At 41.0% G+C, this 14,606-nt stretch overlaps 1 protein-coding gene across 6 annotated transcripts in view; it reads left to right on the forward strand.

Moving 5' to 3' along the window:
* The first annotated feature begins 232 nt into the window (after nt 1–232).
* The window catches only part of LOC118084041 (NACHT and WD repeat domain-containing protein 2-like), a 38,650-nt gene continuing 24,276 nt past the window's right edge, over nt 233–14,606 (forward strand). For 4 of the 6 annotated variants that reach the window (XR_015947884.1, XM_088661062.1, XM_088661061.1 and 1 more), the window contains exons 1-11: nt 234–733; nt 2,867–2,929; nt 3,720–3,839; nt 5,431–5,508; nt 5,589–5,684; nt 6,475–7,039; nt 7,674–7,873; nt 8,635–9,047; nt 10,334–10,488; nt 10,591–10,799; nt 13,689–13,828. Coding sequence is in view for 5 of the 6 variants with exons in the window: in XM_088661062.1 (XP_088517188.1) it covers nt 683–733; nt 2,867–2,929; nt 3,720–3,839; nt 5,431–5,508; nt 5,589–5,684; nt 6,475–7,039; nt 7,674–7,873; nt 8,635–9,047; nt 10,334–10,488; nt 10,591–10,799; nt 13,689–13,828 (2,090 nt within the window). In the remaining variant the exon portion in view is untranslated. Of the gene's footprint in view, nt 734–2,866; nt 2,930–3,719; nt 3,840–5,430; nt 5,509–5,588; nt 5,685–6,474; nt 7,040–7,673; nt 7,874–8,634; nt 9,048–10,333; nt 10,489–10,590; nt 10,800–13,688; nt 13,829–14,606 lie in introns of all 6 variants that reach the window. The other 2 variants (XM_088661065.1, XM_088661063.1) reach the window with 2 other exon arrangements.

Consider the following 14,606-nt stretch of genomic DNA (forward strand, 5'->3'; position numbering starts at 1 on the left):
AAAGTGAGATAATAAATAAAGGTAGAGATTCATGTCGAGTGCTGAACACATTCTTATGAGCCCATTAATAATGTTCATCTATTTGGCTTGTTTTTTCTCTTTCCATGTTTTTCTTTGGCTTTGGAGCTGACTGTTCTAGCCAACAGCTCTTAAAAGGAGGCTAAAATCTGAATGGCAAGTCAAACAGGTTTTGCCACTGTATGTTGCTATGGCTTAGTGCTGCCTGGGAATCAGTAAACTTAATCACTTCCATACGCCAAGAGGAAGAGAAGAAACATAGCACTGGGGAGAGTAATGGGTTTTTTGTCTGCTATTTGGAAGAGTTTGCTGCGGGAGAGAAAATCCTACTACGCCATGGGTATTTTGTAAAGACATGTTATACTTCTCAAAGGCAAATGAAGGAAATGTGAAATTATAAGTTTATGATTGGCTGATAATACTCTCAGTTACGCAGCAGTACCTGTAATGCTATTTGTGACCTGCTGTCTTCTTACTAAAATTATAACTTTGGAAGGAAGCATAAGAAGATGTTTGGTTACCGTATATGTTTTGGAGTACAACTAACTGATTCTTGGCTCAGGAGAGAGCTAAAACAATCTGCCAATACCCAAGAGGCAATGAAATAAAACTTTCCCCTAAACTGACTTTCTACATTTGCACATTAAACATCTGTGCAAAAACCATGTGGGCAGCTTACACAAAAGGAAATTTGTATCAGAAGACTCTACATACAGTAAGTACCTTTTGAGTAAATCTTAGATATTTTATTAAAACTGTAATTTAAAACTAGTTCTACTCTGTTAGTTTCTGTTCTAAAACTTTGTATTTCACCCTCACATTTTTGGAGGGGCTATCTGGGCTGTGTAAGAACCCCAGTGTTAAAAAGCATAGATGAAAGCTACCTAACCCTTGTATTATTTTCAACTCAAAACTGTCAGCATATTTCTTTTATATATATATATATTATTTATGGAATTTTATTTACAACATAACACAACCCCCCCACCCCCAATACACAAATCCACCCTCATTAAATGTGAACATAACATACAGTGAACATAGCATACAACAATATAAACAACCAAATAAAAGACTTCCTTTATCCTGTGTCTGGCCTTATTTACTTCTTATAAACTGTTTCCTTTATGAATAATTATTAAGGTTTTCTAATTATAACTTAAATATCCACAAAGTCTCCTGCAGTCATTAGGGTATTTAAAACAAGTCCATGTATGTATTTTAGGGCACTGTTTTGTGAAGCATTCTCTGCATTTCCCCCATGCTTTTCGAAACTCTTGTCTAGTGTGATCTCTAATTCCCTGTGTTAATCTAGCCAATTCAATATACTGTACTCTAACAGTTTATCTTGCCCCATTCCTTTTTTGTTGGCACAGGTTTTTTTTCCAGTTTTTAGCAATTAGGATCCTTGCTGCTCCTGTGGCATAGAGGAATATTTTCTGATCTTCTCTTGCTATACCTGTGTCCATTATCCCTAGTAGAAAAGCCTCTGTATTTTTCATAAAGTTATACTTAAACATTTTTTTTAATCTCATCATACACTGTGTTCCAGAAGCTTTTGATTTTTTCACAGGTCCACCACAGATTTCAACAAATTTTTAATATTGAAAGGTTTTGATCTCCTTATCTAAACTGTTGCTTCAAAATAAATATGCTGTTGAATTTGTATGCTAGTTTTTATATTGTTAGAGGCCATATATACTCCCTCCTCTGTAACTTCGTTTCAATTTAAAAGTGCCCAGTCTTCCTGTTAAATTCTCAGAGATTAAGAAAGGGAGAATAGATGTAATGTATCATATTTACTTATTTACAACATTTTTATGCTGCTTATCAACAAAGTCATCTAGGTGTTTACAAAAGTAATGAATCAATGAAATACAAAATCACCATCAAATATCATCAGGACCATTAGAAAAACCATTAGAAGCTGGCATGAAATGTGCATGTGCCCTAGGCCCATGCAGACACAGAAGCAGGCTCAGCCTATTTTGCCGCCTGAGGTGAAATAGCAAGCGGCTGCCCAATACATGTACCACACACATGACCTTGCCTCTGGCTTTGCTAACCAGAGTTGCACGGCTGCAACTTCTGGATTTCAGTGAGATCCTGTGAGATCACGCGGAGACTTCCATGCACCAAAGCCACTTCTCATTTATCTGGTGGTACTGCGGCCCAGTGATCTCATCTGCACCTTAATTTTCAAAGGCCTGCCTGAATAAGGAGATCTTAGCCTGCAGGGGAAAGGGTAGCAAAGAGGGGAGCCAGTCTAACTTCTCTTGGGAGGGAATTCCACAATATGGAAGCGGCCACAGAAAAAGCTCTCTCTTGCGTCACTACCAACCATGATGGGATCAAGAGAAGATGCTCACCTGAGGATCTTAGCATCTTTGGGTAAGCTTTTATAGGGAGATACAATCTTTCAGAAGGCCTGGGCCCAAACCACATAGGGCTTTGTAGGTCATAACCAGCACTTTCAACTGTGCTCGGAAATGGACAAGTAGCCTGCGAAGTTGTTTAACAAAAGAGTAAAATTCTCCCTGTAACCTGCTCCACTCAATAATCTGGTTGCAGCATTCTGGGCCAGCTAAAGTTTCTGAACACTTTCCTTTGGATTCGGAGTGTGGGGTGGTCCAAACACTTTACTTAGAAATTATATAAAGTATTATTTTGTTATGCATTTTGTATACAGATACAGATTCATTTTTATAAAATTGGTACACACCATTTCCAGAGCCTATGTAGACTTTTCTAGTCTTGCAACAACAGACATTATTTTTATCTGGCTTTGGTTGAATGCATAGTTTGCAAAATTGAGGCACAGCAAAATTTTATGCTGTATTTCCTACAGGGTGAAAAAGAAACAATTGTTTTACCTTCAATTCATAAGAAACGATTGGATAAAATTGTGACTGTAAGTATTTTAACAGTAATGCACTTTTCATTATGTGTGGTGGAGTTCTAGCCCTGCTTACTTGAAAGTAAATTGCACTGTGGTCAGTGAGGTTTACTCCCTAATCGAGTTTCTTTAGGAATCACAACCTAAGTTTCTATCACTGTTGATTATCATGTAACTTGATGCTCCTCCAGACAACCTATTTATTCAGCATTCATCCAGATTTGCTTGCACAAAGCATATGTGGTGGTTAGACTTTTCCCAATCTAATTAAGCATTCCTCTTGATTGGTTTATTGGGGGGTAGTTATGAGCATTCTTCCTGATTTGTTTTGTAGGATCTTTACACATATTTCCATTCATCCTTTGTACATCCCACATTTTTACAGTAAATACATTTCCTCATCACTTTCCATAGTGCAAAATATCTGGTTTTCTTTTTAAGTGGATTTGTTGTGCTAGGGCAACAGAGCATTTAAATCCACTTTAATTGTACAAACCTAACATCCAGTATACGACTGAACCCTTCCCACAATAAAGTGTCAGTCTGAAGACACCATCGGTTAGCTTGTGGAATATTAAGAATAGCTGGGTAATCAAATAAAATATTTTTAAAGTACATACGGTAGTGCTTTAATTTAATATAATTATTTAATTTGTATTGTTGTTTTTATTTTGTATTTTTGTATTTTTATGCTGGGAACTGCCCTGAGATCTTTGGATGAAATGTAATAAATCAATGAAATGAAATGAAATGAAATGAAAGGGATTATACCAAGCCTGCCACATGGATTTACTTTTCTTTTTAGCCTTCCAGTAATTTGCATAGCCGAGGACACTCTAAAAGCCTCCAAGGATTGTTCTTCTCCCCACAGATGTCACATTCACAGAAACATGTGTGCAAGGATATTTGCTCAAAATGGACTGGGGTGAGTTACTTTTTCTGCCTTGATGGTGAGGTGAATGAGGTGCTGTGTATTCCCAAAGCATGAATGGTTTAATAACCTAAGGAATAGCTTAATCCTAAAACATGCAAAGAAAAGCCTTGTTGTCACACACTGATGCAGACATATGTTTAAAGGAAGTTGAAATCAAAGGAGACCCAATAACTTTCCTGCTTTTTAAATAGAAGTACTATTAATAGAAGTACTATTAATCATAAGGGACACGGGTGGCGCTGTGGGTTAAACCACTGAGCCTAGGGCTTGCCGATCAGAAGGTTGGCAGTTCGAATCCCCGCGACGGAGTGAGCTCCCATTGCTCGGTCCCTGCTCCTGCCAACCTAGCAGTTCCAAAGCACCTCAAAATGCAAGTAGATAAGTAGGTACCGCTACAGCGGGAAGGTAAACGGCATTTCCGTGTGCTGCTCTGGTTTGTCAGAAGCGGCTTAGTCATGCTGGCCACATGACCTGGAAGCTGTATGCCGGCTCCCTCAGCCAATAACGCGAGATGAGCGCCGCAACCCCAGAGTCGGTCATGACTGGACCTAATGGTCAGAGGTCTCTTTACCTTTACTATTAATCATTAGGAACTCTGGTTTCAGCATGAGTATCATTAATCCCAGGGAAGCTAAGAATCACTGTTAGAAAATATATTTCTTCCCATTTATGTGAACAGAACCGTCACTATAGCTCAGTCGCTAGAGCATGACACTCTTAATGGGTTTGAGCCCAATGTAGGGCAAAAGGATTCCTGCATAGGGTTGGACTAGCAGACCCTCCAAGTGTCCCTATTTCCCTGATTTAGAGAAGCTATCCCGGTTTCTGATTTGATCCTGGAATGTCCCACTTTTCCTTAGGATGTTCCTGTTTTCATTGGAGAAATGTTGGAGGGCATGGAGTTATCCAACCCCTGAGCCGTCTGAAGGCAAACTTGTATAGGGAATGTGTTTTTTTAATGTTTAGTGTTTTATTATGTTTTATATATGTTGGAAGCTGCCTAGAGTGGCTGGGGCAACCCTGTAAGCTGTGTGGGGTATAAACAGTAAAATTGTCATTATGGAATGGGACGTCCCTATTTTCATCAGAGAAATGTTGGAGGGTGTAGACTAGTTAACCCTTGTGGTCCCTTCCAACTCTATAGGTCAATGATACTACAAGTAAAATTTCACATGATGTATATATTCATCAGCTGTGTTCTCATGTGGACCCGTGGGGCAATAAAAAGAAATTTTTGTGGGGTCAAAACATTATTGAAAGACTCACAAATTTTGGCCCATTTACATCTCTCTGGCCACATTTGTACTGCACATTTAAAGAAGTATCATACCTCTTCAAGCAGCCATGTCTTTCCCAAAAGGATTCTAGGAAGTGTAGTTTGTTAAGGGTACTGAGAGTTTTAGGAGACCCCAACTCCTTACAGAGTTACAATTCCCCAAGTACCTTGGGAATAGGCATTGATTGTTAAACTACACTAGAAATCAGCTCTGTAAGGGGAAGAGCAGTCATTTAAAGTAATACCTCATCATCAGTAAATTCGCTCATTTACCATTTTTATATTATATTATTAAATTACTTTTAGAAACAAAAATGTCATTGGCATGTACCATACATGAAAATAACTGAAGAAACAGACATGCAAGTGAGAAAACACTTAAAGGTAGGTAATTACTTGCCTTTAAATTTTTTGAAAGGGGTGGAAAACAAAATGTCCCTAACATTTGCTTTGTTTCTCACTAGCACTGCACGTCTTTCCATTTTGCTAAAACCCAGAGACACGCATCAGAGGATAAAAGTCAATCACATGTGAGAAACCCAGAGATGTTTATTCTAAGGGTAAGACACAAATCACCAGATGGTGATAATGATAAGGATTTTTGTTATTTATATGCCGCCCATCTGACTGGGTTGCCCCAGTCAGTCTGGGCTGCTCCCAACAAAGTATTAAAAACACAATAAAACATCAGTTAAAAACTTCCCTGAACAGGGCCGCTGTTTAGACATCTTCTAAAAGTCAAATTGTTGTTTGACTTCTGACGGGAGGGCGTTCCTGTGCGGTGTCAGGAGACGCTGTGGGGACCGGCATAGCCTGGTGTGAGACTGTGCTGGCCTGTGCAGCATCTCACAACACTGCACAGGTTGTTGCAGCCTTCCACTAGGATGTTTCTATAATTATATTATTCTGCAGTGCCAGGTGATGCCAATAACAGATATTGTATTGGTCTCTCCTCTCCCTATGCATGCTGTCCATGTATGATCAAGATCCTTGCAGAGGACAATGTTGTTGGACTACAACTCTCATCATCCATGGTCATTATTCATGCTGGCTGGGGCGGATGGGAGTTGGAGTCAAACAACATCTGGAGGGCATCATGTCTGCTAACCCTGGTGTAATGTGAAGCATTTTAAAATTAGGTAGTTTTAAAATCAACAAAGCATGATATAAGCCTCTTTTTCCAATCTTGCATCTCTTATATGTACTACTGCTGCAGACGTCAATGGGCATTTTGTGTGTATATGAGATACAGAGAAATGCATGCTCAACAGTATACGTATATGCAATTAAAATGGCAGTTTATAAAGGCTATCTAACTAATTGTGGGCTTGTTCATTTATTTGTTCTTAGCCGGAGGCAAACATAATAAATCAGATAAAATGCCACTATTCAAGTTTAAGTGTTTGTTCAAATGAGTCACCGGATGGGGAGAAAACCACTAAATTGATTGAAAAAGTTGTAATTTCCAGACACAAGGAAACAGAAACCCAGAAATCAATGTATACAAACAAATGGCTCCTCCAAAGGCAAACAAGTGAAGAAACCCACCATTCAGAAAACACCAAGACAACTGATGAAAAGAAAATCAACAGAAGGATAATGGATTTATCGAGAAGTGTGCTATTGGGTTCTCTAACTTTATCAGATGTAAATAGTTCAGAAGATAAAGCAGACAGAGCTGTTGTCTGTGAATCCTCATCATCCAGTCTACCTCACCTGAAAAACCAGACTGAAACAGTAAAAACCTGTAGTGTTCATTTGCTTCAAGACCAGGGAATAACTAAAGAAACCAGATTCTATCCATGCAAGTCTTCAGATGGCGATACAAACACAGCTGCCATTAGAGGACAAATCAATTCTCCGTGTTTATCCAAAAGGAAAATCTTCATGATCTATATCTGTGGAGGCTATCAAGGTACAACCAAGAGGACCAGAATTTTGTGTTAATAATCTTAAGACTAACATATTTATTGTGGTATAAGCTGGTGTTTTGGGGTGGGTAAGTAAATTGTCACTTTCTGCTACTCGCCTTTCCTCACCTACTATCTCCTCAGTGTTTTCATTCCTTCTCCGGCCATGCTGATTTCTGGAGTGCTCTTGAACTATACTTTTTTTGTTTTTTTGTTTCATCCCTCAGATTTGCACAAAACCAGAAAACAACACAAGCAAATCACATTATAGAAAATTTTAATGTAGTTTGCTTGTGCCATTTTCTGCTCTCTCTTTTTTTGCAAATGTAAGTGATCAAAAGAACAAAAAAATACACCAGATATTGCTTAGCAAGTTATTCTGAAAAGTGTGTGCTGAGAATTTACAATTGCCTGTGAAATAAATTATGCTCCTAAAAGTCATGATAACTAGTAACGCTAGAGTCCAGAACCCGGTCCCCTTTCCATTCAAATAAGCACCTTATTTGTACATTGCAGCGAGCCTATAAATCATATACTGAAAGTCTGCCAATTGCTTCTATATCTCCACATGCTCTAAAAATGTTGCGTTCAATCAACAAATTGATTTAGGTAATATGCTTGCTTTATTATCTTAATCAGATTCAGAAGTAGAACGAAATGCATTAATGGTAAAGTCCTTTCCTTGGCTGTACAAATACTGTAAAGAGAGAGGCTACGACTTCCGGATGGTGGACCTGAGGTGGGGGATAAAAGATGGCATCACTAACAATCACAACATGGCTTCCCTACATATGAAGACATTAAGGAAATGCCAGCAGTTGGGATTCCAAACCTTTGTCGTAAGTTCAGATGGAATTTGCAATATGTTAAGCACACAGAGGGTTTTTAAAATGCCATTTCAGGGCCTAGTTTTTCCATTTCATAAGTCATTGGATGGAAAAAAAGAGGGGAGTCCATATCAAAACAAAAATGGATATATCTGGGCAGGGATGTATGAAGGGGGGTGCAGTCTGCCCCAGGTGTCATCCCTGAGGGGGGGGTGACAAAATGGCACACCGCGGAGGGCGGCACTTACCGCAGGGTTTGGCCTGCAGCGCACCCAAGCCACGTGTCTCTCCTGGGAGTGATGCAGTGGCTCGGGGCCCCATGCTGCCCAAAACAGCAGCATGGGGCTTGTGCCTGCCAGGCAGACTCCGTGGACAGCTCGCCCGCCCCCCCGCCCCCTAGGCTGGTTGCTGCACTGCCCCCATAGGCAGCTTGCCCCGCCCCTGCCGCTCCGGGTACCGGAGCAGCTAGCTACGCCCCTCTATCTGGAACACCCTAGTAGCAGTCAGTTCATTAGGTTACTGTTCTGCTGCCTCAGTTCATTAGGTTATTTTTATGCACTATATATTTAAAGCACATTTGAAGCATGTTTTTACCCTCGGAGAATTCTGGGCACTGTCATTTTTTGTGTATTATAACTCTGTAAGGAATAACAGATGTGCTTTGAATGTGTGTATGCAGCCTCAGTATACTGGCTTCACAAAACATTAAATGCACCAAGGCTTTATTGGTCCCATTGTAAGCCAATTTTCTCTCCTTTGGTTTTCTGTTTCAGGTTTTTATTGGGCAGAAGCATGACGACCCCTCTCTCCCAGCAGCAATAGCCAAGGAAGATTTAGAGGCGATCAAAGCCACAGTTGAACAAATGAAGCTGGGTAACAAAAAGTCAAAGCATAGTTTGGCTAGTGGTTTGAGGGAAGAAACTCTAGTAGATAAAAGGAATGAAATCCAAGGCGATATTAATCAATATGCCCCGAGCCCTAGTGTCTCAACGGAAGAACCTGAAGCTGAGACAAACAGCAAGAAGGAATATGAAATGATGAATTCTAATGGGCAGGAGTTTTCTAATGCTTCTCTCCTCACCCAAAAGACTGTAGCTGAATATGAGAGAGAACTTCAACTTCTGGATTGCTGGTACAGGTTGGATGAAAACTACATCCCTGCAGTTTACAGACTTCAACCTATTTGGTTAGTTATTGTCATTATTGTTGTGGTTATTAAATGATAGAAGCTTGGCAAAAACCCACAGGCGTCGGGACAACTGTTGTTTACTTTTCCTGGCGTTTGGTGTCCATTTTGCTCTGTTTGTAAACAAATTCCCTTTCCAGTACTGCTTCGGAGGTTTGCATGCCATTTACTTCAATTGGCTATTGCCGGCCAGCAAAGAGTTTAACATGAAAAAGGAAAGCAATGTGGAGACTCAACCCAGCCACCCCCAGTTGCTGGTGCTTTGTTTGTGTGCAGGTCTGAATGTTTGAGTCTAGTATAAAGATGCCCCCGGGGGGGGGGGGAATGAATGTCATTGCTCAACCCAGCTGCCTGCCATGAGTGGGCAGAGCAGGAGGTGGAGACAATCTGAACAGCAGACTATGAGAATGAGTGGGAAAGAACTGGTTTTCAGGGGCCTGTCCTGGAGTAAAAATCCGAGGCAAAATTTCGTGGGAACCCCCAGCACGAGACCAAATTGAAAATGGAACTAGGTCTGGATTTAACGGAAAGTATGGGTAAGCCTTTATTGAGCTCTAGTCCATGAACAAGCATGTGTTGGCTATGTCTACTGCAGTTTGGTCTGAGATTGAAATGAACCTAAACAGTTCCTCATGCAAATACATATTCTTGTCACTTTATTCCATGAATATTATATCCAGAGACAGTTGTTCTATGCCAGAAATATCTGCTGTTTCATCTGCTAAAAGCCAGTGCTTGAATTATAGGGCGGGATGGAGGGACAGAGAAATCTTTTCTAAATTGTGCTGGCTACTGCTCCCCAGGGCTTTTTCTCAGCCAGAACTTGCTGGAACTCAGTTCCGGAACCTCTTAGGTGGGTGCCATTGCCATTATAAGAGAACAAAGGAGGTGCTCATGGTAAATTCCAGCACCTCTTTTTCTAGAAAAATAGCATCGTTTTCCCCCATTTGTTTTTGGAAGCTTATGGAGACCATAGACCATAATATATGGCTAATATGAGGTGAAATTAGGCGTTGGATTGTGTGTTTATTAGGGGATTCTCCTAACTTTCTTCCCATAAAATGGAGACACTGCCCTGTGCTATGAATCACTATGCTCTGTGTATCATGGGCATTTGTGTATCGTTGATCTGTTGACTTGTGCTCCCATCTTCCTTTCAACCATCCAAAACTCACTTGTGAATGGAACATATCTGTGGGGCTGCTCTTCAACATTTCATGGAGCTGGCGAATTGTACATTTCGAAGATCACCTTCTTTGCTCATGTATTTCATGTTGTCTGCACAGCACAGTGTACCGAGATATCCTCAGCAATGATCCTACTCGCAGGCAACAAGCGAAGAACAAATGGATGGCGTCTTTTCAGAAACTGCATAAGATATTTCAAGAATATGCTGCAGTTGCTCTTGGACAAGAAGCTGCCACCACACTGCTCAGAACAGGTGGGGAAGGTGTCCAATACATGAGGAGCATGTTGTTTTGCTTTATTATATGGGTGGTGGCTTACTTGAGTAGTTTAAATAGAATTATTTCTGTTTTGCAAGTTTTGCAGCAAGAAGTGGATCAAGGATTCCAGGTCCAGGGAAAGTGTGAGGATCACTGTCACTGCTTCAAAAGAGACATCACAGATCTGCAGTCCAGCCTGTCAAGTCCCCATGCACCAAAATATATTGACGTTCACCCACTAAGAGCAGAGATCAACAAAACAACGTATGAAGCACATCAGAATTTTGTGAAAAGCATTCACTCTAGGGTAAGTTGCTCAGAACATCATTGGTTGTGGTCAGCCACATAGGGCCTGGGCTACCTATAGAAGCATCTAAATGGATATTCTGGTTGAAAATATCTCAAGATGCCCTGATGACATATGATGGGATATGAGATTTGTACCACATCATCCTCTATAACAAGGGTGGAAAGCCCTTTCCAGTGCAAGGGCAATATTCCCTTCTAGGGACATAGGCCAGTTGTGGGTGGGACCAGGGTGACAGATGTAAATTTTACCTTTGTACAGTAGACAAATTTCTACACACATCTCTCTCTATCCTATCGTTACCAGACTTTTTTCAATGAATCCGGGCGCACTTTTTTTTTTTTTTTGAAGCTGAGTAGCAACAGGGAGTCAGTAGTGGGGATTGTGAGGCAAAAGATCCTGGGCCCAAGCACACATGCATATTGTATAAAGGTGCAAAGCCCTTCTTTCATACCCTGTGAAACTTAAAAGCGCAGAGTTTTTAAAAAACTGGGCAATGGCAGGCTACCCACCCCCAACTCTTGAGCCTCCCCCGATCAATCAAAACAAAGGGGGAAGGGCAGGAGATCTGTACTACTGCCGGATGTCCCAGTTCCCCTTTGGGAGTGGCGGCGGCGGCGGCAGCGGCAATCAGTAGCCCGGAGCCAGCCTGGTAGCGCAGTTGGCTCTGGCTAGCTTCAGGAGCTGTTCGCTGCTGTGGCGCCCACCATTTTTCCTCTCCGGAAGTCCCCATATGATTTGTTGTGCACGAGACACAACATTTGCTGGGGACAGATTTGCAAATCTGGGGACATTCCAGGGACGGAATTTGTCCGGGGACAGATTTGCAAATCCAGGGAGATCTGGTAACCCTACTCTATCCTCCATCCAGACCAGACATACAAGAGGAACCATCAAAGTGCAAGGGCACATTCCAGCCAGGCAAAACACTTGGGGGTGGGGGGTGCAGTTGAACCAGTGAATATGGCCTGGGGAAAGTTCTTAAGGCCAGATCAATAGGCCTGGAGGGCTGCATTTGGCTCCCGAGCCCAAGATTCTCCACCTTGCTCTATAACATAGCATAGGGAATCCTGGGGTCTCTTTCTTGAACTGTGCAGTGCAGCTGCTTCGGGCAAAATGTATTGAACACCACTTAAGAAATATTTTTTCTTAAGCTGTCCACAATACTGTATCCATGAGGAAATGAAGAAAGCCTTTCTCACTCTGTCTACCACTGCATTCTACATAACAAGTGTATACTCTGCCTGTTTTCAGAAAACCAATTCGGACTTTTTTTTCAGAAAACATTTCTAAGTACTATTATATACATTTTCAGCACCTCACCCTGCCCCCCCCTCCGGCCTTGATTTTAATTTATTTTAATCCTGTTATCTGAATTTGTAATCTTTCACAGTTATCCCACAATATGCACTTTTTAAAGCTTTGTTCCTCTTCCTATCTTTATTGCCACCTGTGCTTGTCATTAGTCACTGATTAGTCTTGAGCCATGCTCTAGACCTGAAAATGATGGAAGCAAAGCAGAGCCTTTAATTAACAGGTAAAACCTGACAAAATGAATACCATCGCTTCATCTTTTATATATAAAGCTACTACACTCTAACCCCAAACACACTAGAGGGAACCGAATACGAAGCACCGTTTTTCATTTATTTGCATTTCTCAGCATGAGCTTCAAACTATGCTATTGACAGAAATGGCTTACCATTTTCAAAGGAAAGGTCTTCATTGATTTCTTTCCCAGCGTGTTTCTGTGCGATCTCAGACCAGAACATGGCACTGCTTCAACATAATAAAGCTTGAAAGAAACACCTTCATTTGCTAGGCTGAAATAAACTACAGTATAGTCAATGAAACATGTTATGTATTAAGTTAACTGCAGTACTCCTTCTGGCCACTGTGGCTGCAGTTCTTACCCTGCCCACTGTGGCTGCAGTTCTCACTCAGGTCCACAATGGGTGTTATGTACTGTATTAAGTTAACTGCAGTTCTCACTCAGGTCCACAACATGCAAATGAATGATTGAGAGTGCTGTTCACGGATTGGGTAGCTAGGGGAAGTTTGTTACTGTTGCAAGTTACTGAGTACTATATAAGCCAGTTGGCTAAGCTACTGTTCAGTCTGGACTCAGAGCTAGAATAAAGATCTGATTGTTTTGAGAGCTGTGTCTTCATCCTTCTTACACACTATTCTACAAAACATTTGTATTATTATTTTGCATACAAGTTATCCTTCAAGAAATAGCGTCAGCTAGATCTGTGCTACTCAAAATCTCATACTGCATTCTAAACACTGGGTGGCCATGTTCCTAATGAAACAGTACTGTTTAAATGAAACTTATTCCTATAAAATATGCCCTGGGACATAACCTAACATACCCTACAACATTTCTCTGATGAAAATAGGGACGTCCCATTTCATAATGATAATTTTACTATTTATACCCCACGTATCTTACTGGGTTGCCCCAACCGCTCTAGGCAGTTTCCAACATATATAAAAAACATAATAAAACATGAAACATTAAAAATAATAATCCCCATATAGGATTGTCTTCAGACAGCTTGGGGATCAGATAATTCCATATCCTCCACCATATCTCCAAAGAAATCAGGGACATCATAAGGAAATGTGGGACATTCTGGGATCAAATCAGAAATCAGGGACTTCCCTGGAAAATAGGGACACTTGGATGGTGTGAGCTATAAGTATGAAGAACTTACACTACAAAAAGATTAAGCAGGTTTAAGTTAATCTTACTCAGGCACAAAGGCTCAGTTTAACATTCAAAACTTCTCTGATTCAAACAGTTATCCTTTTCAGTATTGTTCAGACAGTTGTTTGCTTGCTTTGGTGGTTGATGATGCCAACATTCTAGGCTTGTCTTTACAGCTTCGTCACACAAACATCTACAGAAAGAGCATTAAGTGGGGAAGAGATGGCATCAGCCCCACCACCAACAGATCCCATGCTTACTACCTTGAGTGCCTTTGCAATGACTTTCAGAAAATTGTCATCAATCACTTCAACAGGTCAGCCACATGACTGCTTCTTTGGTGAAACAGTTCAAAATGTATACATGACTTAATAGTGAAGTTTCGTTCCATTAAACTTCAATATAGAAGTGGTTTCCCCATGGCACCTTAAATAATCAAAACCTAAGAAATATGGCAGTTGAAAAATTCTGATGTGCTGTATGCTCTGTTTCACTTCCTTACATTAATTACGGAAGTAATTACCACAAGAGGAAGAGATGGACAGTAACTTAAAAGGTAAAGGTAAAGGGACCCCTGACCGTTAGGTCGAGTCTCGGACGACTCTGGGGTTGCGGCGCTCATCTCGCTTTACTGGCCAAGGGAGCCGGTGTACAGCTTCTGGGTCATGTGGCCAGCATGACTAAGCCGCTTCTGGCAAACCAGAGCGGTGCACGGAAAAACCATTTATCTTCCCGCCAGAGCGGTGCTTATTTATCTACTTGCACTTTGACATGCTTTCGGACTGCTAGGTGGGCAGGAGCAGGGACCAAACAACAGCAGCTCACCCCGTCGCGGGGATTCAAATCACCGACCTTCTGATTGGCAAGTCCTAGGCTCTGTGGTTTAGACTCCAGCGCCACCCTTTCGAACAGTAACTTAGGTGGCTTCAAAGAGGATTTGACAGATTCATGACGATAGGCCTGTATATCTATTAGACATTATAGCTTATAACTTTATATATACAGTGCTTATAACTTTCCAAAGTTGTCTGATTGGTCTGTAGCAGAGGCGGGATGTGCATGATTTAAGAAAGCAAAACAAAAACAAAAACCCC

The sequence above is a fragment of the Zootoca vivipara genome, chromosome Z1 (genome assembly GCF_965207765.1).
Source record: "Zootoca vivipara chromosome Z1, rZooViv2.hap1.1, whole genome shotgun sequence".
Taxonomy (NCBI): Eukaryota; Metazoa; Chordata; class Lepidosauria; order Squamata; family Lacertidae; genus Zootoca; species Zootoca vivipara.